This window comes from Nematolebias whitei, chromosome 8 (assembly GCF_014905685.2).
Source record: "Nematolebias whitei isolate Nwh7 chromosome 8, NemWhi1, whole genome shotgun sequence".
In the NCBI taxonomy this organism is placed as follows: Eukaryota; Metazoa; Chordata; class Actinopteri; order Cyprinodontiformes; family Rivulidae; genus Nematolebias; species Nematolebias whitei.
This window is the reverse complement of record NC_056505.1, coordinates 21,535,103-21,561,993: the sequence shown is the minus strand read 5'-3', so window position 1 is coordinate 21,561,993 and position 26,891 is coordinate 21,535,103. Positions and strand designations below refer to the sequence as shown.

General features: G+C 40.7%; 1 protein-coding gene across 1 annotated transcript; it reads left to right on the top strand.

The window, feature by feature from the left end:
* The first annotated feature begins 221 nt into the window (after nt 1–221).
* Nucleotides 222–24,976, top strand: epg5 (ectopic P-granules autophagy protein 5 homolog (C. elegans)). The gene is made up of 45 exons (XM_037680460.1): nt 222–506; nt 2,094–2,750; nt 2,938–3,198; nt 3,292–3,490; nt 3,581–3,717; nt 3,818–3,925; nt 4,010–4,083; nt 4,203–4,311; nt 5,583–5,697; nt 5,775–5,925; nt 6,015–6,176; nt 7,764–7,921; nt 8,152–8,303; nt 8,564–8,704; nt 8,815–8,976; nt 9,062–9,184; nt 9,289–9,551; nt 11,827–11,967; nt 12,063–12,207; nt 12,445–12,642; nt 12,805–12,912; nt 13,020–13,142; nt 13,326–13,492; nt 13,580–13,816; nt 13,925–14,048; nt 14,161–14,305; nt 14,436–14,607; nt 14,696–14,858; nt 14,944–15,086; nt 15,258–15,414; nt 17,613–17,807; nt 17,885–18,098; nt 18,768–18,934; nt 19,006–19,213; nt 19,343–19,418; nt 19,662–19,765; nt 19,849–20,024; nt 22,163–22,387; nt 22,457–22,666; nt 23,300–23,444; nt 23,529–23,771; nt 23,878–24,091; nt 24,176–24,394; nt 24,471–24,582; nt 24,683–24,976. Exons 1-45 carry the CDS (start codon nt 453–455, stop codon nt 24,863–24,865), a joined length of 7,740 nt encoding a protein of 2,579 aa, XP_037536388.1. The 5' UTR covers nt 222–452; the 3' UTR covers nt 24,866–24,976.
* Nucleotides 24,977–26,891: the final 1,915 nt, after the last annotated feature.

Here is a 26,891-nt window from a genome sequence, read left to right as displayed (position 1 = left end):
CCATTACTGCGTGACATTGTCTTCGAGGCATCGAAATCGTATTTTAATAACGTGAACAACAATCTTAAAAACATTTTGGAGCAGAAATCCTGCGTTACGATTGAACAACTGGACATTAACCTACCTAGCTTAGCCTTGTGGACTTTCACCAGCAGGAACTAGTCTCGTTTAAAAAAAAAAAATCTTTGGACACCATGTTTACCTTAAGCGACATACATGAAGCTGCTTTTCTGACTTGGTCTGTCGAGGCGTTTTCCCAAGAGGAAATATAATAAACAGTGACTTGTTTACAGCCAGCGACAGTCCTTATCTTGACAGCACAGACAGGAACTTCTGTTTTCCATATAAAAACATACGATGACTTGTTTTCAGCTGATCAATAGTTCTGAAATGATCGTTTCCGCCGGGAGGCTCTTCGGGAGGCTGTGATCTGAGCTGATCAGGCTCTTAAAATGGAGGCTGTAAGGACAAAGAAGAGCAAAACAAAAAGCAGCGGAAAGTCTCAGGTGATTATGTACACCCAAAACTGATCTGATGATTGACTTGGTTATTTTCTTCTGCTCACGTCTTCTGCACGCAGATTAATTAGGGTCTAGTTGTGCTGTCGGACAGTTTTTGGCTTCCATCACATCTGCCTGATCAAATTTAATGTTTGGTCCAACATTACAGGTAGAGGTAGTTAAGTTTTATGTTTCTTCCAAGGAACAGAATTTCTTGTGATCTTGAGTGATGTGGCTCAGTAGTTCTCTGGGATTTTTAAAGGCCTTTTTGAAACTTTTTCTTTTGGACTCTGGCTGCTTTTTCACACATTTTCTGTCATATCATTGTACCTGACCTTATTGTTCAATGTGTGTTAAAATAATGAAAACTGTGGACAAGTGAAAGATAAAGTCAGAAACATTTTTTAATAGCATGAACGGTGTCTTAAAGTCGCTTATTTAAGACGTGGTACACAGAAAGACCTGACCCAGGACCTGAGAGATATCATCATCCTTCAGATGATCATGTCTTTTTTTATTTTGTTTTGAGGAATCGCCATGTTGGCACTAAAACACTCTTACATCTCAACTTGTTATTTTTATAGATTCAACTAAAGAAATTAAAAATATGTATCATGATATCAGGATGCTACTAACAAGATAGTTGATTATTAGATTTAAATAGGTTTATTTGATAAGTTGTCAACTATTGGCTATTCAACTAAATCTCTCAGGGGGGCACAGTTACTGAAAGTGAACATCTCAATGGCCAGGCAGAAATTAATGTCATTACGTTAATTTTATATTTTATTATGTTTCTTTCTCTAATTTTTCTTTCTAATTTAAAAACTAGTTTTATTTTAAATTAACTCATAGATGGCCGAACTTGACTCACCCCATCAGCTGGATGTGGCCCCCTGGGCCGCTAGTTGAATAGTACTGCTGTAATGTGTCTTTTTATGCCTGAATAACTTATAGATCAAAGTTAAATGTTTAACAAACGATCAAAAAAACTTATTAAATACTAATTTAAAAGATTACAAGAAAGGCTAACTTCATGGCAGCATGGAAATAAAGAAATCCAGGAATACTCAGGACTTTCACAGTAATATTTCTTAGAAACTCAAAATAATCAGTAATTCTTGAAAATTGCAAAAGTTTCACAACATCCTCAAAATGAATAAACATTGCTGATTTACAAAGACAGAGCCAGTTGTAGGTAGGTGAGAGTCACAAATTATTGTTTTTACCACTTTCATAAAAATGTTTGCTGCAGTCGCTGTTTTTGCTCGAACTAAATGTTGTGCTAAAAATATATAAGCAGTACTATGATGCATGCATATGCCATCAGTGCAAATCATACAGTATGTATGAACCTAAAAATGTAAGTGCATTAATTTAAGGGGCCATAACCTTTTGAGTAGTCGTGTTTTATTTTTATTTTATTTTTTAATGAAATGTGAAAAAAAAATTCTAAAATACAAATTAACCAATGCACATAAATGTACATGTGTGTCTGAATAGTAAGTTCTGATGATATGCACTTTATATTTTGACAAGATGAGTAATTTGTCAAGTAAAGTTAATTTTGTTTCTGACTGTTTGTGTTCTCAGCAGGTCAGGAAGCAGAAACAGGCTGACGAGGAGAAAAGAGCCGCAGCTCCACCTTCTCTCTGTGATGAAGCCTCCAGCTCTGGCTTCACTGAGATCCCCCTCAGTCTGCCTCCTTGTCCTCCTCCTCAGGAGACCCTGGAGGAGAAGGAGAATCCTGTCCAAAGTTCCAACACAGCAGCACAGCCTGCTGAGTCACAACAGACCCCCTCGGTGTCGACCACATCACATTTAACTACGACTCTACAGTCAGGCCTGAACTTGTCAGCAGTGATGCCAAAAGAGAGAGCTCACCAAGCAGAGTCAGACAAAGAAGTAGACAAAGATGGTGGGGTGGGAGGTCCAGGGATTGATCCTAAAGTTGCACAAAGAACCATTGAGCCAGAGAATGACTTGCACTTGTGGAATCAAGCTTTTGTTACAGCTCAGTTTGACAACCTGAGTGCCCCTGCTTTGTACCCATCTCTTCCAAAACTGGAGGAGGATTCTGCGATACAGCTCTGCGAGGAAGCTGTAAAAAACTGTGGAAGGGAACCTGCTGTGTTGGCGCTTCCTGAGCAGGAGTCTTCTCCTTTGAGTCTGCAGCCTCTGAAATCTGTAGCTGAGCTTTCAAGGAGCAAACTGTACCCAGAATTACCCAAAACGGCTCCAGAGATGCAGGTAAAGCACCAGGAGATAGCATCGTGTTGCTGGGAACACAAAGATTAAAGTATCGAATAATATTGTAAATGTGTCTTCTGTTAGTTGTAGTCAAATAAGTGCACGTGTCGTTAAATAATTTGTATTTATCTTGTAATCCTTGCGGGAGCCTACATGTTTTAATTTTCATGTCTTATTTCTTCTTCAGGCATTTTCGCTGGAGCAGCTGAGGGTCTGGGAGCCAAGCGGCGGGTTGCGATCATGGCTGGAAGGTGTGGAGCTGTGTGCCACCCAGTTCTGTGCTCTGGCCCATCAGGAGAACCATGAACTGACAGAACTTCTACAGAACTACTGGCGCTGCCGCAGACAGCTGAGCCAGTCGCACACACAGCTGCACACCCAGTCGTCAGACTGCAGGAGCACACAGAATCGCCTCTGGAGCTTCAAAGATGAGCAGCTCAAGCTTCAGGTGTTTCGTTATTGTTCGTCTTTGAATCAGTGAATGAATTATGCATTAAATAAACCTTTATGGGGACATTATTAATGATGATTGTTCTTACAGGGGGTGTGTGCAGACCAGTGTAAGGTGTGTGGATACCATCGTTTCCAGCAGGCAGAGTTTAGTCGGAGCGTTTGGGCCGAGCTCCAGGTTCTGTTTGAGAGTTGCAGTGAGCTGCTCCACCAGAGAGTGGTGCTGCATGCCTACACCACTCTGCTGTCCCGCCTGCAGGTCGAATCATACCTGTATCGCCTACTGAAAGGTGGGAACTTTAACGAGTTTCTTGTGTCAGAGTTCCAGTAACAGAAGGGTTCGTGATGTAAAGCAGACACACTTTGTTTTCTGTTTTCAGATTACTCTGGAAGCCAACTGCAGCCTTGTTCTCTTCAACCCCTGAAAGAGGCCATCAGTGTCCTGTTTAGTTTCACCCGTAGAGTCCTTGATGACGCACAGTTCCAGACGGACATCCATCAGTGGCTGGAGCGACTGGTAAACAGCTACGTCGTGTTACAGACTTCGTTTTACACTGGGTGAATTTTTTTTTTATTGTTTGGAATTTTATATTTGTTCCTACTCTCCCTTCTGCAAGGTCGTCATCTTGTTGCACGTTGGAGGGTCAGAGGAGCACTTTTACCTGCTGTGCCATCTTTTATGCTGCCCTGCTGGGGTGGGAAAGTGGGCTACACCCTTCCTTCAAGTAAAGGACGCATATATTACATTTTGTATTGCTGTGTGCACAGTAGACTTGAGTGTTTTATGAATTTATTTTAATCTGCGTCAGATTCAAGTGTGGAGGACCAGCTCAGGAGTGCAAGACTTCATGCAAGCTTTAGCCATCCTAATGTCACCTGCCAGGTACATTTACGAATTTCCACAGCAGCTCTTACCTGCCGACAGTATTTAATAAAGATATGCCTCCTGTTTCCTTTGAGGATCTCCTCACAGTTTTACTCCTTTAATCTGTTTCCTCTCAGGCACCGGGCAGAGTTTCTGGGTCACATGAAGCCATGCGAGAGCCAGACTTCAACAACGTCAGGACCCCAGTCTGGCAACTGGACCCTCGTTGACGAAGGTGGAGAGGAGGTACATGGATGAGCAGCAACAAACTGTGTTTTAAAGGGAAAACAAAAGCTAAATGACTGCTTCACAGATTTTAAACAAATAATGATCTAAATATGGCAGCTGTGTTATTATGTAAGATGTTTTTATTGCCTGCCATCGGTGGCAGAGTGGTAATGTTTTGGTCTGTGTTCTTTTATTTGTACTGTCAGTAAAATATCTCAAGAAGCGCTGACATGAAGTGTAATGAAACTTTCAGAAAGCAGTCATTCAGTTCACATCTACAACTGGTTTGGACTCAACACAGTTCAAGATGGCTGCCTTAGACAACTCACCTTAGTAAACACAACAATAGCTAATAATCTATTTGACAGATATTGAGCTACAGTTTAATGTTGTAGTAGCTGAGCATAATCTCTCACACATAGTTTGAGGGCAACATCTCGTGATGCATTTTTGTCTAAAACTAGCATTATTTGTTGGAGTTAACCCTGGTTGTCTGTTAGCAAAATATCTCTTAAACAACTGGGTTGATTTTAATGAAACTTTCAGACAGTAATTATCGGCTGTATATGGCCACCACAGACTTTAACCAACACAAAAATGGCTATACCTCTGTCAGTTTTACAGATAGTGCGCTAAAATTTGTTGTGGTAGTAGCTGAGAGTCATTGACAACACACATTGAGCTCTAACGGATCTTGTGAGATTACTCAGGATGTTGCATGAAAGTTCACATGATGTCATTCTCTAGGTTTGACCAAAACAACTACGACTTTGTCGTTTTTCAACATAAGAGGATTTTAGTCTAGAACTTTTCATGAAAGGAGACGAGTGATTCACATTTCCTCAAAGAATGCTAGGCCTTTTATTGTTGAATAAAAATGACTTTACTTGCACTTGTTATGGAAAGATTTTAAGCTAAAGTCTTAAAAAAATACTGTTTTTTGTTTTCCCTTTCATATTATAGTGGGGTTTAAAGTGCATACTGGTTGTCATTTAAAAAGTGTTTTTGTCTGAGTTGTTCATAAATGTAGGCTGATTTTAAAAACTAAATGTTCTCTTTTTTTGTCTTGAAGAGCTGGATCTCACTTAACACCACAAAGAGACCGAACACGAATGACTTTTTAAATATCAGTCTGCTTGCTGGAAACTGCAACTGCTGCGCTGTTATTACCGTGTTATTTAAAAACCTGCTTTGTTCATGTTCCTAATAAAAGCTCAGTTTGAACAAGTGTCAGATAAGGACTCAGGACTGAAGGTTTACAGTGCTGTCCTGCTGCTTTGTGTGTTCAGGATGATGACCCAGAGACCAGCTGGTTGCTGCTCTGTGAGGAGGATTTGATCTCCCTGCTGAACCAGTTCCCCTTCCAGCAGCTTTACTCGCACATGCTAGGGATGAGCAAGCAGGGTAAGGAAGTCTAGCCCTGCTGTATGTTTTGTGTTTCTATCATAATTACATGAGCTGACAGACGACTCTGCTTCCAGGTGTGTATGAGCCCCAGGCCTGCTCCAGTCAGAGGATGATGCGCGTCTTTGCCTTTGCTTCCTCGCTGATTGAAATCCTCTCTCTTGGTTTGCAAACCTATAACAGAGCGCAGTACAGGCAGCTCGTCAAACGAATAGGACACATCATACGGTCAGCGCACAACTGATGGGAGCGACATCTGGACCAGATGCAGCAACACAGCCATCAAAACTAAACTGTTTTTCTGATTTGTTTTTCAGTATGACGGTGTGTTATGTGAGTGATCACTGGGCCCAGTATGTGAGTGTGAACGATGCTGCTGGGTCCAGCTCTCTTGTTCACTCCATGTCTTTGGACAAACTGCAGCTGGAATATGATCATCTCTTCTTCAGGGCTGTTTTACACGTTCTCAGAAATAAAAGGTGGGAGCAACTGGCCTCAAGTGCTCATCTTAAGTGAAAGGGATTTTCTTTACAGGCTGGTTCAGCAGTCACACAGTTGCCTTCCTGTTTTGCATTTTTCCAAACAATTTTTCAATCTACCGTAACTGCTTCTGCATGCTTTGTGTTATCTTACCTATTCATTAATTAAAATGTTCTGCTCATTCAGGAGATGCTGGGTGTTATGATTTCTGTTTTTGTTACTTTATTTACATATTTTCTCCATAGAAATACATTTAGATTTCTTTAATCCCTTCCAAAACTTTGCTGTCCCTCTTTTAGCAAGGTTTTACTACTTTTAGCTAATCCATTGCTGCTTTTAGCTTATGTTTTGCTACTTTTATTTTCTAGCTATCACTTTGCTATACAGTAGTCCCTCGCTACTTCGCGGTTCGTTTTTCGCGGACTCGCTCTTTCGCGGTTTTTCAAAGTAAGATTGGACATGACACCCAATTGGCTGATTGATGGATGAGCCACAAGATCGGCATGGCATTTTTATTTAAAATCAATTATTTTAAATGATTTAGCACCTGCTGCACACAGTGGTACATGTGGTGGAACAACATTGTGTAAACAGGGTCCTAGTTACATCCAACAATAAAATGTAAAAGAAAAACAGTAATAAGATCTACGATATGAACTAAGAAATACATGAACTAAAAATACGCTAAGCATTAATAGTGTAAGAATAATGCAATAAAATAATCATAATAAAATAATAATAACAAAAATAATGCAAATTAGCTGCATTTCAAAAGTAATCGCTGCCTCAGTGCTCCGGGAGCACGCAGAGGGAGGAAATCAGGAAGGAGGAACGCTGTGCATTTCTTCAAAATTTAATAAGATAACTACCTAAAAACAATTATTTGTTTGCTCAACATTATAGTAAAGGTGTGTCTCAGTTGAACTTTTACTTAATAAATGCACTTCAATGGTCAAATCGGCTTCATTTCACTGGGGCGACGCAGCGAAATGCAGCTGATTTAATGGTTGCTCCAGGCATGATCCCAGAGCTGGATGAAGGTGGCAGGCTATGGCAAGCCATACTACTTAAGTGCCATCTAGTGGCTGAAAATGGTAGTGTTCAATATTTTCATTGTCAACATGAATGAAAACGGTTATATCTCAGCCAAAAATTGGTTTATAAATATGGAAAAAAAAAACATAAATAATTTGCTTCAGTGTATAAGTCGCAGGCATGCTAATTATGCAAAAAAAACAACTGGGACTTATAGGCTGGAAAATATAGTACATAATTTTGTTCCATCTCATGTACCACATGAAATGGTAATGACAATAAAGTTTACTTGAACTTGGACTACTGTACTTAGCAGTTTTTCACTTATCGCTGGGGGGTATGGTCTCAAACTCCCGTGATAAACGAGCAACTGCTGTATTTAGCTATAGCTAGCTTTTTGTTACTTTTGGATACTTTCAATGTCTTTTAGCTTTTAAAAAAACTAATTTACAACATCTTCAGCTAAATTCAGAAAAGTAATTCAGCACTCCCACTGCATTTTGACAGAAAAAAGCTTTTTTTTTTGTTCATTTATGGTTTTATCCTCGCAGGTTGGGCATTTGGTTGTTTATGTCGGAGATGCCATATGGGACTCTGTCCAGCTCTATGCGGTGGAAAGTCCTTTATGTGATGCAATGTGCAGAAACAGCAGGATTGGAAACACTCAGCACAGTTGCAGACACACATTCCTGCATTCAAGCTCTCAGAGGTATCATTTACATATTTAACGAGTGATAATATATCCTTTAAGCATAAAACATTTTCAATAAGCATGTGTTGTATTAATACTTGGATGCAGTTTTTGTACTTTAAGCTCAAATTCTACTACACTTGTCACTTCTGTCACATTTGAAGTCTAAAAGTACATCTTTAATTTGTGTAAGCTTGAAGATGTCAATTTGTGTTTTTATTTTTGTAACATTTTGTGGGTGTTAACAGACCCAAACCACCAGGACAGATTTGAGCGATGGCTGTGTGAGGTGAACAGCTCCGATGGCATCTCCCTCCTCACTGCACTCGCACACATGGCCACACCAGTTCAACACTTTGACCCCGCTTTCATCACAACCATCACTCTGCTGATCTATCAGGTATGGAAAGAGCTTTAAAAATAAAATGCTAGAAGAACAAATTTTAAGAAAATGGGGGATTTTATAACATTGTATCTGTAAAATGGATTTAATTGTCTATGTTTGTACACAATGAGCATTTCACCCATTTTCATCTTGTCACAGTTTGTAGATGCTGCTCGTTGTTTCTTTAAGATTTTTGAGAAAGTACTTTGGTTAAAGAGGATCCTTTCTTGTCCAATGCAAATCTGTTTCACTTCCTAGTTCCTGTTTTTGCCCAGGTGTCTTATGTCAGTGTGTCTACCAGAGAAACTTACTCTAAGGTGGGGAGGGAGTTGCTGGCTGTCGTAGCTACAGCCCATCCCCATGTTATCTCTGTGCTCCTGGAGAGACTGAGAGAGACCATACAGACTGTTGGAATGGTTAGGACCACTTTTTCAAAACTGCAAGTTGTCTCAAATCATTATATGTGTGAATAGAGTAAAAAATAAATAGAAGTGTTATTCATGAGTTTTTGTTTTGTATGGTTTAGATGGCTTTGTACTTGTGCAAAGAGCTGCCTCTGAGTTTGTGGAAGCCGCAGCCAGAGGAAATATCTGTGATTGGAGCCTGGTTGCTCCAGCACCCTTTGTCTGCAGTGGAGAACCGGTTGGCTTGTGTTATCCTGGAGGGTCTCAACTGGGGTTACACACAGGTACTCATGGGTCCATTGAATAGTTTCGGAGATTCTTAAAAACCTGATTACGAGTTATACCTTCCTGACCTATTTTGTTTCTCAGGACGGGCTGTTGGCTCTGCCCTCCATCCTCCACAGTGAGGTGGCTCTGCTGGTGGCTGAAGCCTATCAGAAGTATCTCACAGATAAACCAAACAGTGGCCTCATTTCAGAAGGAATCAAACAGGTCTGTTAACAGCAGGATCCTCGTTTATCTGATTGACGCTCACTTTCATTATTCATTATTATATATTTGTGTGTTTCTCATCCTTCTCTGTTTTCTCCCTTTAGGTGTCCTACCTGGCCAGCGTCCTTCGTTTGGGTGTGTCTCCTGAAGCATCTTTCAGTCAGTGGGCATGGCAGATGTTGCTGCGGCTGAAACTCCATGGGAATGCCCAGAACCCTAAAGGGGTCTGGGCAGTGCCTGCTTTGGCGTCCAACCCACCTCCGGAGCTTACACATGCTCCCAGCATGCACTCTGTTCTCAGGGCTGTAAAAGCAGGTCTCCCAATTGGATGTTACCTGTCCCTGGCCATGACAGTAGTGGGACATAGGTATGTTCTCACATCTGCAAGTTCCTTTTACCCATCCATCATCTTTACCTGCTTCTTCCTTGCCCATGTCCAGCCATCACTGTGTGAGAGGAACTACAAGAACTCTCCAAGTTCCTTTTTAATATGAACTAGAGAAATAGCATTTCTTGTGAAAGTGCAGTGTGCGTTCTGAATGACTGCTGAAAATTGTTGAGGAATAACTTGTTAAATAAATCATTAAAGCTAAAATGAGCAAAGCACTAGCCAACACCTAAACTCAGAAAATCCTCAACTGGAAGCTAAAATTAGCTAATGTGTTGGCAAAAATTAGTAAAACATTTTAACTAAAATTTAAAATGAGCTCAACACTAAAATTAACAAAACAGTAACTAAAGACATAATTGTAGCTTAAGATTAAAGCTAGCAAAAACAAACTAAAATTTAACTGTAGCAAAACTGCAGCTAAAAGCTAAAATTAGCAAAACTATTGGTAAAAAAAAAGTTAGCATTTCTCTAAACTGTATTTAAAAACTAAATAAGCATAAGTTTTAAGTACGTAAATGCTAAAATTAGCAATCTGTAGCCAAAAGTTATCCATCCATCCATTATCTTTACCCGCTTCTTCCTTTTCGGGTCACGGGGGCCACTGGTGCCCATGTCCAGCCATCACTGTGTGAGAGGTGGGGGACACCCTGGACAGGTCTCCAGTCCATCACAGGGACACCTAGAGACAAACAAGACAAACAACCATTCACTCTCTCACTCACACCTAGAGACACTTTAGAGTTACCAATCAGCCTAACATGCATGTTTTTGGTCTGTGGGAGGAAACTGGAGTACCCAGAGAAAACCCACACATGCACAGAGAGAACATGCAAACTCCACCCAGAATGGCCCCCGGCCAGGATTTGAAACAGGGCAACCTTCTCGCTGAGGTGCGGCAGCTCTACCAACTGTACCACCGTGCTGCCCTAGATAAAAGTTATTATTAATAAAACCATAAGTTAAAGCAAAAACTAGCTAATTTGTTACTAAATGCTAAAATTTGCCAAATGGGAGATAAAAGGCAAAAACTGTAGCTAAAGTCCAAAACTAGTGAAGCAGCAGCTAAATGCTAAATGTAGCAAAGCCATAGCTAATAATCAAATGCAGCAAAATTATGGCCAGAAACTATTCATCTATCCATTCATCCATCCATCCATCTTCTACCGCTTATCTGTAATCGGGTCGCAAAGGCAACAGCTCCAGGAGAGAAACCCAGCCATCCCTCTCCCCATCAACACTTTTCAGCTCGTTCTGGGGGATTCTGAAGTGTTTCCAGACCAGAGAAGATGCACAATCCCTCCAGCAACTTCTGGGTCTTCCCTGGGACCTCTTACCAGTGGGACATGCCTAGAAAACCTCTAAAGGGAGGCGTCCAGGAGACATCCTAATCAGATGCCTGAACCACCTCAACTGACTCCTTTCGATGCAGAGAAGCAGCAGCTCTACTCGAGCTCCTCCTGGATGACAGAACTCCTCACCCTATCTTTAAGGCTAAGCCTGGCCGCCCTGCGAAGGAAGCCCATTTCAGTTGTTTGTATCCGGGATCTTGTTCTTTTGGTCATGATCCAAACCTCATGACCATAGGTGAGGTTTGGAACGTAGACAGACAAGTAAATCAAGAGCTTTGCCTTTCGACTCAGCTCTCTTTTCACCACAACAGCCCAAAGCAATGCCCTCATTACTGAGGACGAGACCCTAATCCGTCGATCCATCTCCCACTCCATCCTACCATCACTCATGAACAAGATGCTCAGATATTTACCATACCATACCATACCATTTTATTTATAGAGCACTTAAAACAGCGACAAGGCCAACCAAAGTGCTGTACAGACAGAACAACAGGTAACACAGGTAATATTTGAACTACTCCACCTGAGACAAACTGGTGCCAGAAGCTAAAATAATCAAAACCGTAGCTAAAGGCTACAGTTAGCAAAACTGTAGATAAAAGAGAAAGTTAGCGTGCAGTAGCTAAAAGTCACAATTGGCAAAACTGTAACTAAAAGCTAAAGTTTGCAAGACAGTAGTTAAAAGCAACAAAGGAAGAAAAAAAGAGCAGTTATGCTGAAATAGGTTTCAGAGAACAATGTTTCAGAAGAAATTGAAAAGAACTTCATGTATGTATGAGAAAATTTTAGGTAAATAAAGTTAAATATTTTAAGAAGTATAACGATGACAGATACTAAACGTCATAACCCAGTATTCCTGCTAGAGCCAAACATTTTGATGTTTTTGTTCGTTTTTCCAGACTTGAAAACTTTTGCACTGATGGAGTTGAGCTGTTAAAAAGTTTGATTCAGTCTCGCTACCTGAGAGCAGCTGTACATCTGCTGGATAACATCCTACCTCCCACCTATCCTCTGAGCTTTTACCTGCTCAACAACTCTCAGTAAGACTGAAATATAAAATCTGTCATGTAGCACGTAGCTGCACTTACAGGATCAAGCTAACCCCACATTTTGCATCCTGCCTCTGTTAATGCAGGTTTGTAAGTTGTATCCAGCTTTTCCTGCAGTACGACAGCGTTTGTCCTCAAGGTGTGACGCAGCATGTCACACATCGAGTCGCACCACTTCTAACCGGAACCACTTACGGGGACAATGTCCGTCTGCTGAACAGTGTCATTCAGGTACTGGTTTGACAAAGTTAGCCGATTTAGCTCAATTTTGCTAATATATTTGAAAAAGGAAATTTGAAATAAGTAGTTAAACATTAAGTACCATTAAAGAAATGCAGGAAATAGTTATAACTTATTAGTTTCTTCAGCTTTTTGAGAAAACGCTAAAGAAGTGGTTAAAACCTTTAAGAGGAAAATAAATAGTATCACACACAGAGATTTTTAAGATGTTTGTAAATTATCTTTCAGAGTCACGTTGTAGAAAGCTCTCGGCCCAGTTGTGTTGGAGCCGCTGCAGTGCTGGAGTTCTGGGTGGGGATCCTGACCCAGCAGAACTTTTGGTATCGAGACAAGACGGTCCTGTTCCTCATGGATCAGATCTGCAGTGCTGCCTTTATTCACCACCAGGAGGAATGTGTGCAAAAGCTCCTCTATCAGCAGCATAAGGTATTTACTGTGTTGTGTTTTGGAAAACGTAAAGACTCTTGTGAGTTTGTCAGGCACTGATCCAGAAACTAACACTGTAAACTGCCTGTAGCAGAAGTATGATCCCAAACAGTTTTGACCGTAAGCTTTTGAGTTTTTTCCTGTTTTCATGCCTAATGCCAGAATGCCTTGAGTTACCATGGAGATCGGGGTCTGCTCTCCTCTCTGGTTGGCTGGATTGCTGGAAATGCCACGCCATCATTTGTAGAGGGCCAATCCCTGAGTGGAGAAGTAAGTTGTCCTGAAGGAACAATATGCAACAAGTTCTTTTGATCATATTCGTTTATGTGATGCAGATAGGTTTCAGTCCTGACAGCCCTGCCTATTGTCGACTGCAGGTTTGGTTTGCCTGGCTGGTGCTGAACATGGAGGGGCTGTTTGAGGAAGAGTCTCAGCTGAGACGCTGCGTCGAGCATGAGCTCCTGTCAGAGCCCAGCATCTCCCCAGATCAAGCATTAAAGGTAAACAAAATACAAAAAGGCCTGGTGTTCTTTACTTATTTAAAGACAATTAAATGTAGGACAGTTAAATAAACTAAAAAAAAATTGTTTCCAATCCCACAGTCCAGTTATTGACAGTAGAAGTTTTTAAAAAATGGTCACTGAATGTGTTTAGATGACAGAGTGTTTCTGTTTGTGATCCAGCGGGCACAGCAGAGGCTGAAGCTGCCAGTGGTTCCCTCTCTGCAGAGGCTGCAGGTGTACCGCTGGGCGTGTCAGGCCCTAGCCACCCCACCTGATCACCCCCTCCTCCCCCTCATCTGGCAGAAGTTCCTGCAGCTCTACCTCAGACAGCCTGGACCTGAGTACGGGTAAGAAACACACTCATGTCTCAAAATCCCTACCAGAGAAATTGAAGGGAAAAACAAAAATGTATCTGTTTATTTGTGTTGCGACAGGCTGGCAGCAGGGGGGTGCATCGGACGAAGGTTCTTCCAGGCTTCTTCTTATCCTGCTTTACTTAAAGATCTGAGGCAGAGAATACAAGAGGTGTCTGACTTCCACTACGCTGCCAGCCAGGCTCTCAAGGTGCCCTTGCTAAACACACCTTCATCGGACAACCAGGGGGAAGAAACCCCGGGCAATGCCCAACCACCTTACCTCACCTCTCCTCAGCTCCACTCAGAACTGGTCAGGTAGGTTTCTGGTGCAGAAAAAGTGCACAAACAAACCTTTTTCCAGCTATTTGACAGTGTTTGTACAGTTTATTTTATTTGTGCTCTCTGTTGACCGTTTGCCTGCAGGTTGTTTGGTGTGTTTGCCTTGTGGATTGATGATGGGACCCTGCAGAAGCAGGAAGTGTACCTTCCCTCCCTTCCACCCGAATATGAAGCTCACAGACTGGCACAGGTCATGCAGCGACAACAGGTCAGCGAGTCGTTGTTTTGTGTATTTTTTTCTGCCTGTTTGTGTTCAAAGTGTTACACATTTTAAAAATAGTTGCTCATTCAGGTTGATGTGTTGTTTTGTTTTGTTGCAGGAACTTTGGCTAGAATATATAGACCAGGAGCGTCTTCAGTATGATGAGAGGGAGGTTCTGTCTCTGTGGGAGAAGGTGCAGAGTGAGCCCACATTCCTGCAGCCTCAAAGTTCTGGCTTCACAGACTACACCAGCCAAAGCACTGGTGCGGATCACAAATTTATTACTCTGTATATCTTGAAGCGGTGCAATGGTGAAGTATCTGCAAACAAAACTTGAGTTGTAGTCATCAAGAGATTTGTTTAAGTCTTATTTCTGTCTGTCTTTATGTTCAGCAAAAGAGCGCATCCTTTCCAATCTGCAGAAGCATCCGGTTCCTCTTCGAGCTCCTGAGCTCCAGGACCAGAAGGCTCCAGTGGCCGATGTTCCCACTGCTTGTCTCTCTGACTATAAAGCTGCTGCTAAACTCATACAGCAGGACCTCAGCATTTTACAAGATCAGGCCAGGTACAGGGGAGGGATCATTTTCATAGTATCAGTGATTAAAAGTGTACTTTAAAGTACACCAGTTATTTTTATATTTCATCTGTGTTAGGATTGCTGTTGCGCGTGAAGCCCAGCAGGTGGCGATGGAGCAGGAGCTTCTGGAGAGCCTTTCTTTGCTTTTTAAGAACCAGCCAGAGCAAGTTAGCATGGCCCTGGAGTGTAAAGGGAAAGGAGGCCAGCCATGTCTAGGACCAGCAAACATCACCGTCACAGTGCGACCGCTCATAATGCATCCAAGGTACAATTTGCCAAACCGTGTTATCGCTTTTATTTGTTAACCGGTGTGTGTTTGTGTAGTGTGATCGTGCCCAGAGACAGGAGGCAGTGCACAACCAGATAACTTTGCTGCGCAGGGACATCAAGAAGCTCCAGACTGATTGTATGGCTCCTCCACCTCAAAGCTTGGCCCAAGCTGCAGTTCACACTGAGAACTTCATCACGTTAGTACTAACAGCTTTTAGCCAATTACAGAAAACAAAACAATAAAACTTCCTAGAATTAGTTCAGCTGTTAAAAAGCCATGTGAGGAAATAAAAGCACAGTTTGTTTTAACAGAATCATTTTGACTTGTAGGTTTTCTGTATTTTTATTTTTGTTTTTTTTCTATTCAGGGCTCTTGTGAATAATTTCAAAGCACAGAAATCTCCAGTTGTGCAACAAGTTGGTGTGTCGGCCTTTTACCAGGTGGTCTCCTTTGTGTGTGAGGACACACTGCGGCACCCCCCAACACGGCAGTACCTCTCATCGTGTGTGGAGATACTGGGACAGGTGTGTGGACCACACAAACACACACAGACATGCATAAGAAAATTGAAAATACTAATACATCATTTGTGTTCCAGTGTGTTATTTTAAGAGTTGGACTCTTTTTTTAATTTTTTTATCAGACAGGGAATGTTGCCACCAATATTAATGTGTTGTGTTGACAAAGCTCCCCAGCTGAGCAATGAAATGACTAACAAGAGAAATCCACTTGCCTTGTTTTTAAACTCAGGATTTGTCATGTGTTTATGATTATTTTTAACGAAACTTTAGCATAACCAAAAAGCCTAATAAAAATAAAAATAAACTTTTTTTTACCACAACCACTTAATTAACATCATGCTCTAAAACTTTTGGGATGTAAACATTTTTAAAGTACTAACATGTTTATAAAATTATCAAAAGTGTGTTAGACTAAATCACATCTTACGCTGCTGTTCCACTGTAGCCGTCGTTTCATGGACTGCATTTACAACTCGATACAAACACTGATGCATTTTTCATTAAAACTGCGCACAGCCACATTCACGCTCTGCAATACGAATAACAAATGGATATTATGAAGGGCAAAGACATGCACAAACTACTATAAAAATATTAAATGGAATCAAAATTTCTGCAGCAGGTGAAACAGTTTGGTGGTATTGTGCATTCATATGTACTCATGTTTACTCTGCTGATTTGTGCATTTATTTACATGGAAGTCTAGCAACTCCTTTAAGCAAAAATGACTTGTTTTACAAACACAGATTTGCAGTTATTAAAGAAAAAATTAGGCGTAAAACTAAATTTTCAGCCTTGGGGATGTGGAAATCCTCTGTTTTAGTAATAAGCTTTCTCTCATTCAAGTTAGTTCACTGTCAAAAATATTTAATATATTGGGCAATGTGTAGAAATGCTTTAGACCAGGGCTATTAAACTGGTAGCCCGGGGGCCAAATTGGGCCCACTGGTGAGCTCAGTTTGGCCCACCAATGGGTTAATTTTTAAATAAAACTAGATTTTAAGCTGTAAAACAAGGTTAATTATTTACAATAACTGTTGGATTTCCAGCTCCTGAGCTCTTGGCTTTCAGTAACTGTGGCCCCCTGAACAATTTAGTAGAATAGCCCTGCTTTAGACTGTCAGATGACCCTGCACTCTCATTTTATTTCAACACTGCACAATTAGAGACAGCATTCAGCACCTTTGTACCTATAAATACTAACGGCTGTAAAAGAATACTGCAACAAGGCTTTCAACATGTCAACCCTGGCCAGAACGTTAGATTCGATGTAGTTACTTTAGTTTGGGAACAGCCCATCTCCGGACAGAAAATGAATGAAGATGTGATCAAATGGACAAAAGGTCCATTTATTTTTAAAATAAAGTTATTTTCTTCTGTATAGTTTGTTGTTACGACCCATATGCCTAGGAGTGACTCACAAGACACGCAACATATGAAGTCCAGATGGTTGTAAAGTTTTAAGATGTACTTTAATATATAGTCCAGATAGAAAAAAGGGAAATGGGAGCTCTGGCTAAAATAAACAATAGAGGGCGAAGCCTCAAACCAGTCAGCAGTTGACCTCCAGATCTGGGCCACTCCCCCAACCCTATGGTCCAGGATCTTAACCCTTCAACCAAAAACTTGGAAACAGAAAAGCCGATAACTCCCAGACACAACAAATAATTAATACTATTAACAGAAGGCAACAAGCTGCAAGGCAGGCCTCTATGGGAAGGATCAGGAGACATCAGACCAACGCCTTACCTCTCTGCTACCCCCCTTAACGTCTAGCAGGCAGAGCTTGTTCCTTGTAAAATTTTATTGTCCACCAAGATGGAAATTTTCCTTCAGCTCTCCAGCCATAAAATAAAACACATTCATACAATCAAAATATCAACAATTTGTGCATAAAATAAAACACTTTGCATACCATAGGTAAATGTTATCATTTGGTTTGGTGAAGTTTTTGAAAATTTGCCACAGTTTCCACAAGTTGACCATTGAGTGAAACTGGCTTCACTTTAAGGTCTTGTTTAGGACATATATCATCATTTTTTTGTCTTGGCTACATTAATATCTAGCTTTTAAAATCCCGCCAGCCAATCAGCTGAAAAGAGAACACATCAATTAGCAGACACTCATTCACAACAAGATGACACCGGGACACGTGACACTTGCATTTACATGCACCTCCATTGTTTTGATTTCATGTGCAGGTTTTTATCCAGGGGAATGCAGAGGAGTGTGGTCATGTCCTGAAGACCATCTTGGAGCAGAGGCTTCTTTGTCCCCTAATCTCCCCCTTCTTCACTCCAAACGCAGCCCCCGCTCAGTTCGTCTTCCTCTACCAAGACGTGGTGACATCTCTTCAAATCGACACTGCTGATGTCATTTTCATGCTGCTCACCAAAGTGAGTCCATGGTGAAGAAACAATATGAAGCATTCAGTACACTTGCATCCCTTCAGTTTCTTCCTCTTCTCCTGCAGTTCGATTTGTCCCATTGGCTGAATGAGGCTCATCCTGTGTTTTCGGAGAGAACGCGTTTGCTGGAGCTGATCCACGGAGCTCTCTGCGTCTGCGGCCGAGACCCCGAGCCTGAACTTCTCACGCCATTTCACCTTTTCACCAAACACTGGACCTTGCTTTTACGCCACCACTTCCCAGACCATTACAGTGATTGTCTGCGTCTGCTCATGACCAGTGAGTGAATTTATTCAGTCAAAGCTGCAAATGACAGTTTTTAAACAGAGGTGCTCTCACATTCTGCTTCCTGGTTGTAAAAATTCAAATTCTCTAACTATATAAGTCAAAATATTAAAAGTTCAGGGCTTAATGATTTGTTATTTCTACTTTATATATACAAAGTTTAAGAAAACTAACAAAAGAAGTGAGCAGAAAAGTCAATTTGTCATCTTTTCACCTCTTGTTTGTAATGTTTTACAATACATTACAATACAACTTTATTTATAAAGCCCTTTAAAAACAACACCGTTGGCCAAAGTGCTGTACACTAATACAAACAAGCATTAAAAACATGATATCATAAGTATTGTCATAAGACTGCCTGATAATGTAGTATGACTTTAAAAGCAAAACTCTATTGGTCTTCTTTCAATGGAGGCAGAGAGAACACACCCATCCCTCTGAAATTATGCCTCTTACTCATTTTTTACCAACTGCACTGAATATTAAAAAACAAACAAACAGTGAAGTTGGTGGAATGATTCTTTTGCTGTAAGCTTTTTGTCTTTTATTAAGAGGATTCCTAGCAAAGATTTAAAAAAATTTGTATTATCGACTGTCTGAATTGTTCAATTTAGATGTTTGATGTGAATTTTTTTTTAACCAATAATATTTTAATGTTGACAGGTTCATCAAACCAGATGTTGAGTCCAGAGTGCTGGAAAGTTACATTGCGAGTGCTTGGCTGCTTGCCTCCAGCCCGCAGCGTCAAAAGCAAAACTGAACCATCTCCCAACACTTTCGGACCCTCCGCTTCTCCCTACAGACCCTCCATCAGTCTCTCTCCTCAGCAGGTGTTGTTGAGTCACATTCCCCTGATTGTCAGTAGTGAACATGTATCTATTTAGTATTTATTTGCCAACAGGCGGATGAGACGGTTGACTGGCTGAGTGACTACTTCCTGAGAAGTCGTCTCAGTAAACCTGAGCTCCGCAGCTTCGGCCTCTTCTCCTCCTGGGTTCCTTACATCAGTCACATTGTTATCTTCTGGGAACATCTGATTGGTTGCACTATCAGCGTGCACGTCAGCAGCTGCGCCAGAGAGTCAGTGGGCAGCAGCAGAACCATGACAGGTAACATCACGTTGACATGTCACAGTGATGGAAAGGTTGGTGATTGTTTGTAAGTTTAAACCTTTAGTTTTCTGTAGATCTGTAGTTAACCATCACTCTGAAAGAGAACTGTTTTGTGTCCTCTCACAGCTCTGCAGGACCTGTACAGCAAGCTTGGGAAGTTATTTAAGCCCTGGATCTTTCCTCTGGACAGCAGTGAAGGCGGGTGTGTGGCAAAACATCTGCCCTCATTTTCTGTTATTTAAGATAAGGAGAGCTTTTATCAGAGAGGCAGATGTGAAACAGATGTGAGCTCAAACAGAACAGACTAAATAGGGCAAAACATGTAGAAAAGAACACAAGATTTTGTTTTGTTTTGGTCACAAACATTGACTTGTGGTTGTGTAATTTATATTTTTGGTTGTCCATTAAACATGTTCGTCTTATTTTATCTTTTGTTCCCCCTCAGTAACATTAAGTGTTACCCCTGGCTGGAGACTGATGCGAGTGCAGCGGGACATCTGGTTGGTTTGTACGTTCAACTGACTGACACAATTCATTACAAATTCAGAGGTAGGCTTTAAGTTCTCTAAGTATATTCTTTTTTGGTGTGTTGTTACCACATTTTATGCATTGTGTATACGTTAATGTTTCAGATCGCCTGCTGCCTGGTCAGAGAGGAGCTCTGTGGCTGTGTTTGATGCAGTACTGTGAGAGCTGCACCTCTCCTCGCACACCCGAGTACCTGCTATACATGTACCACACACACCTCCGCAGCCTGCCCTGGAAGCACCTGCATCCCGACACCCAGCTCATGGAGCAATTCTTCAATGTGAGACACTTTGACACCAAACCCCTGATCTCAAATTACTGAGCTAAACATTCAAAGCACAAGGAAACTTCAGCCCAACTTTTAATATTAGCAAGACTGGAACACACTAGATACACTCAGTATATAGTATTATCTTTCATGTGGTATCTTTACTATCAAGTATAAATTTAATTCTTGCCTTTTAGTCCTTCTCTTCCAATAGAGACAGAGTTTCTGAGTAGAGCGTTTAGTGGCAGAGCAGCTAAACTCCAAGTAAATTGAACGAAGATGACTAAAGACAAAAGTGATCGATTTTACTCAGCTTTCAGAATACTGCAGTATATTTTTCATATTGTGATGAAGCCTCAAAATATCAGAGTCAGAATATCAGTTTATCAATATCAGTCCTAGTTCTTATAATATTAGTACCATCATGTTGTTCCTGCAGAAGAGACGCCTCTAAAGAGCCACATGTCTATACAGACTACAATATAAAAACACACATTAATCAAAGATAGTTCTGTTTGGAATGGCACAGATGCTCTTAAAACTACATCCATACTTTTTAATTTTGTATTCACTATTTCAGTATTTATTTTGTATTATTTCCGACACTCTTTGTTCATTTAAAACTGTTCTCCCAAAGTTATCGTTGTGGACTCCCGTTGAAAATCACTGCCATAAAAGACCCTGATTGTCTGAGTCTAATAATTAGTAGATGTGGTAGATCTGTTTCAGTAATAATAATCTTCTGTTTGTTTGTTTGTTTGTTTACTTCTTGGTGCCTTCTCTTATCCATGACCTTGAAATCCTTCCGCCCACTCCTTCCCTGAGCATTTATAACATTTAAATTTACGATACCACTTTGCAATAAGACTCCCCTTATAGATGGCTTATAAATAGTTTATTGATAGGTTATTAATTCCTATATAAACACTATAAATCATTAATAACTGCTTATTAAGCATTAATTAAGGGTGAGAAAGAGACAAACCTGACCAGTTTCTTGCCGAACAGCAAGCCAAATCTGTTCACCTATATATTTCATCTAGAGTTGTTGTATTAAACATTTCAGACTAAGTTACTACCTTGTAAGCACAATGAGCGTTTGTAAAACTATTTTTTTTATATAATCTTGTACTTTATCACTGCATTATAAGTATATACAACTATAGATACTTATAATGCAGTGATAAAGTACATTATATTCTAAAAAAATAGGTTTACAAATGCTTATTGTACTTACAAGGTAGTAACTTTGTCTGAAATGCTTAATATAACAACTCTAAATTAAATATATAGGTGAACAACAAAGTCCATGCTCAATAATCCAGGTATACAGTCCAACAATTTTCAGTCAGGTCATCTGGACAGTTTCTTTTTTTTTTTTTTTTTTTGTGCTGAAACGTTTCACCTTCCATCCAGAAGGCTGGTTTGTTCCACTTTGGAGTAAGCTGTTGGGAGAAGAATCCATTTTGTGTTGTGTGTTTCTTTGACTGATGAAGCCTTCTGGATGGAAGGTGAAACGTTTCAGCACAAAAAAAAAAACAGAAAAAGAAACTGTCCAGATGACCTGACTGAAAATTGTTGGATATAGGTGAACAGATTTGGCTCGCTGTTTGGCAAGAAACTGGTCAGTTTTGTAACTTTCTCACCCTAAATTAATGCTTAATAAGCAGTTATTAATGATTTATAACGTGTTTATAGAGGAATTAATAACATATCTATAAACTATTAGCCATCTATAAGGGGAGCCTTATTGTAAAGTGGTACCAAATTCACATTAAAAATATAAAGTGTTCTTGCAAAGCTCAGTGAGGGAACATGTTGTGTAGCATGCATCAGTTCCCATAATGTTTAAGTCCTGTTCTACAATATGGAGCACACATTCTGAAAATCCTTTCAAACTGATGCAAAGGATTTTTTTTTTGTGGCCACTTTGGGTCTGTTTGAGAACTTCTCTTTAGAAGAATTATGAGCAACTTTGGGACTATCAGACCTGTCACTTTAGTCATAAGCTTAGCTTTAAACAGTAGTTAAACCTTTAATGGCATTGACTTCTTAAGTCAAGTCCATTGACACTAAACCGTTAATATGTTTGGGAGTGAGTTTTGCCAGTCCAGATTTGTACTGAACATTGTGCCTTCCTTCACCTACAGGTGGAGAGAGGAAGTCCCAAGAGCTGCTTCCTGTTTATGGGAGAACTGATGTGTGAAGTGAACTGGGTCAGTGTCCTAAGTGACCACTTACAAACACCTCTTGGCTCTACAACATATCCAGCTCTGACAGATGTGGCTACGCAGAAGGAGTCACTCACCATGCTGGTCTATCTGCTCTACATGCTTGTTTTTCTAGCCAAAGAGGAGCAACTCCTGAGTAAACAGGTGAGCTGTGGAATCAGACTTTTGATTACCTCATTAAATCATTTTACATGTTTCCTCTTCATCTTCCAGGACCCCCCTCTGCTCAGTCTGCTGGTTCAGTCCACCTCTCTACCCTGGCACCAACTTGACCTCTCCTCGTACCAGGGCATTCTGGGATATGTCAGCACACACTACCCTCCGTCTCTGCTCCTCAGTTCAGATTCTGCTTCTCAGTTGCTGCTGAAATTACTCCGTAGTGCTGCAGGTCTCCACCCACACCCCAATGAGGATCCACACCAGGTGAGACAGTGTGGTGCTTTTATTTTGGAGCGTCTGGTACTTTTACTCATTTTACTGTGAAATATCAGGGTCAGGTGACAATAAACACAGAATTTTTGGGGTGTAATCTATCATACAAGGTTGAATCATTCAATTAATTAAATGCTTTAGTTGCCAAAAGATTTTTTCTTCCAATTATTTAGTTGAAACAGTGACTGAAAAATACTGAATTTCCTCAGAGCTGTTTTATTATGAATAAATTTTATGTTGATGTGTTTAGTAATTCACAAGTCTCTGATTTCAGCATCTCTGCTGCCCCTTGGCTCCCACTTTCTCATGTTTTGTGGGAAAGTGGGAGGTTTGGATCATCTTCACTATGTTTAGACTTAAACACTTCAATTTTTATGGCCAGCCTTGTATCTTTTAGTCATAACGTGTTTAGAAAAATCTTAAAAAAACTGAATAATTTAACACTTTCCTATAAATATCAGAAATTAATACTGTTTGTGTTTTATGTAAACTTACTTCAATCCTCCTTTTTAGGATCAGCTACTCATTTTCTTTAGCTAAAGCTGTATTTTCTCACAGTATCAGTGAAATTGTGAATTGTATAGTGCTCAACAAAAACTGAACTTGTAGATGTTTTTTTTTCAGGAAGAGACCCTGAAGGCAGGAGGTTATATTTGCTGGTGTGTGCAGTCACTGGTGACTCTGGAACAAGGAGGTGGCATCGTCCTCAGCAGCCTGGAGGCTCAGCTGGAGACACTTCTGGAGAGTGTGGTTACCTTCAACCCTCCAGGTAAATTTTCCTCAACAATCCAGCAACTTTTTTTCTCGACGTATAAACTAGAAATCATTTTTTGGTCTCCGTTTTCCTTTGCAGATGTGGATTTGGAGCAAAGACACATGGCGTTCTGCAGTCTCTTCAGTGATGCACTGGCCTTGCTCAACGGGGTGGGAGTCTCAGCGGGCGAGGCTTTAGCTGCTCATGTCATTACCTGGCTGGACAGGAAGGGGAGGGGATTTCCCATTCTGCCTCTTCTCACAGCCTGCTCATGCTGCCTCGCATCAGTGCGACACATGACCCGCATCATGGAGGCATGCATCACGGCACACTTCAACCACGGTAAATAGTTCAATTCAATGGTTGCATATGAGATATTTTTCTGATTTTCTTACTATCTTTAAGATGACAAAAACGTCCCATTTTTGTTCTCCCATTTTCACTTCAGCTGAGGAGGAGCCTGTAGGTTGGGGCCCTGTGTTAGCGTCCCTGCAGGTGCCTGAGCTCACAATGGATGACTTCCTCTCCGAGAGCCAATCAGGAGGCAGCTTCCTGACACTCTACGCCTTCATCCTGCAGCGCCTCAACGCTGAATGCACACAAGCCAATGACAGGAGGATTCTGGCTCTCATTACCACATGGACCACCCAAGTCTTCCCCAGGTGTGTCCATGATATCAGTTTGTGTTCTTTATAAGCTGCAGACGTATTAGACATGTTAATATGAAGGTCCTTGTTTGTGTTCAGTGGTCCAGGTGATGAAGCAAAACTGTTCCTGTGGTGGCACAAGGCACTGAATCTGTACGTGGAGCAGCTGCAGCCACAGGCAGGTCACACTGAAGTGTCAGGAGTTGTCATGGGTCTGATGAGCCTGCAGAGCAGACTGCTTCAACTCGGAGAAGAACGACAGAACTCTGGACTCCTGGGAGCCATAGGCCTTGGGAAGAGGTCTCCTGTTTCTAATAGGTAATTAATTTTAGGAATTAATCAAACCAACAGGAGCCCAGATTGGGTCAAATAGTCATTGTGCATTTACATCTAGGTTCAAGGTGGTTGTTCGCAGTTTAGCAGCATTCCTGTCCGTCCAGATGCCAGAGACTGAGCTTAGACTCCAACCCACTCCTGACCTGCAACTCTCTGCAAAAGCACAACAAGTATGCCCTAAAATGTGTTGTTTTACTTTACCGATTAAAAAAAAAAAAAATCTGCTAAAAGTAACTTGAATATACCTTTTTTTTCTCTCTATGGATACAGACACTGGGAATGTTGGAGGCCATGTCCAGCAATAAGCAGTACGCTGAGCTGGAGGAGCCTTTGAATAAGGCTGTCCAGTTCATCCGCTACCCAGGACACTGTCTCAAAGATGGCCCCCGACTGCTGGCCCTGCTTGTCAGCCTCCTGTACTCAGACCTCAGATACCTACACATCATTCGTTAACTTGGACTCAACCTGACAAATGCTCCAGATTTCAAGGACATTACCTTCCTGAGGCAAATAATAGTCAACATCTAATTTTTGCAAACAAAATAATACTTGAGCACAACGTTTTCAAGCAGTGACACTTGTACAGAGTCCCGTTTGTTTTTCTATCCATGAGGACTTTGTATGTCTGAAATGGACATTGTGAAACAGATAATGGATCATGAAGCTGGTCAGAGGTCAAAGCAGTTTTTGCACTCTGACATTTTTAGCACTTTACCGTCTTCTCTTATCTATAATGCCTTGTTGCTTTATTTACCATGCCTATTGATTTTTTTTTAACTGCTGCAAGTTTTGCTCATGGTTAGAGGAGTTGTGCTTATTTATTGAAGCAGAAACCATGAATGAGAGTCAAGCGTTGGTGCAAATTTCTTACCTGCATGTAGAATCTAAGAAAAGAAATGAAGTGCAGATTTAACAGGAACATTTAGTAGTATCTTCTTCATTTTGGGTGGGAGATGTGCCAACAAAAATGTGTGCAATGTTTATTATTAGACAAAACCCTTTTGCTGTTGATGCCACAATCTGACTTGTCTTTATACGACATATTGTACAAAAACATGAAATGATAATCCTCAGCAACACAATATTTGACAGTATTATTCATGTTAAACCAAAAGTGCTCTCTCTGTGTAAACTTTTTGTTTTATCTGCCAAAGAGACATCATTTTCACCCGCTCATTTTGCCTAAACTCTGGACCATTTTCCCTGGTTTCATCCTGACTGCTGTGTCCTGAAACTGCAGTGTGTAAAAGCCATACTTACTAAAGTGCACCCAGCTCCTCGTGCAATGTGCCACTCCACTTGGCTTCCTCATAAAGTGCTGCATGCACTGTAACTCAGCTGGCTCATGCTGGTGGTATTTTCATAAAGAAGGATGTGATGCTGTTGGAGCCTTTATGTAATTTGGCTTTCATATACTTGTTTAAGGATAAATGTTTTTTTTTTAATGAACAGAGGCCGTTTTCATATTTAATTACCCTCATCTACTCGCCACTTGTGTTGCTCTGTACCATTTCAGAAACAATCGAGCTGCACTTCAGCAGCGTGCAGCTCGCCTTATTTCTGTCGTTATGAGGACTGTTAATGTCAGAAGTCTGTTTTTGAGTCCCTAATCAAGAATTGGGCTGTTGGGCTGTGGGAAGAGGAGCTACAGAGTCACACAGCAAAAAGGAGACAAGTAAATAAAGTGGGCTGATTGTATAACTGTTGTATTTAACTGTTTAACTGTGTGTTTCATCTACCAGATACATACAACCTCTAAAACATCTAAACTTTTATGTCGGAAGCAAAAGTAAAAAACTTTATATGAACACAAAAGGTTTAAAATGACCTTCATTTCTTTACATTTTGCTTCCAAACAGCTTGACTTGCCTATATTTTAGTGTTGCAGTAGTTCTTTATTGTTTCTGAAGGTTTTCAAATGTGTATTTATATTTTGGACTTATATACTCATTGTTCAGTCCTTGTACATATGGAGGAGCAGTGTTTAAAAATGAGTAAAGTGAACAAGAGTAAGACTAAATTGTCAACTACAAAAATGTCTACAGCAGAGGAACAATATCTGAAAGGTGTTCCTTTAAGATGTAAGGGGGGAAGAAATACAGCAAAGACCCTTCACGGCACCTGAGAGATGCATCATGCTTCATCTGATCGTCTGCTGTTTGTCAAGGTTTCAGCTGTTATCTCTTTGACAATCGCCTTGTTGGTCCTACACTTTTTAATGTGTCCACTACAAAACTTGAAACAAGTTTCTGTGACAGGCTGACGGTAACAAAGTGCCTAAAAATTCTATTTAAAATAGATCCTTTACAAAGCAGTCTGTTATGTGTAGATACTATACTTTTTATGTCTGAATTATTCATGTCAGAGTTGGGTCTGCCAAAAAAAACGTTCCTTCCAAAATAGACGAGTACTGAACTTACAATGAGTGAAAAAGGATTCAAGGTACTTTTATTGTCATTTACATCACGTGGTAGAAATT

Bases quoted from the DNA above. Each gene is read 5' to 3' on its own strand.
- epg5 (XM_037680460.1), top strand. From the start codon at position 453: ATGGAGGCTGTAAGGACAAAGAAGAGCAAAACAAAAAGCAGCGGAAAG. The intron at 13,493-13,579 runs GTAAGAAACACA...GTGTTGCGACAG, and splicing joins CAGCCTGGACCTGAGTACGG to GCTGGCAGCAGGGGGGTGCA. The intron at 15,087-15,257 runs GTTAGTACTAAC...TTTTCTATTCAG, and splicing joins CACACTGAGAACTTCATCAC to GGCTCTTGTGAATAATTTCA.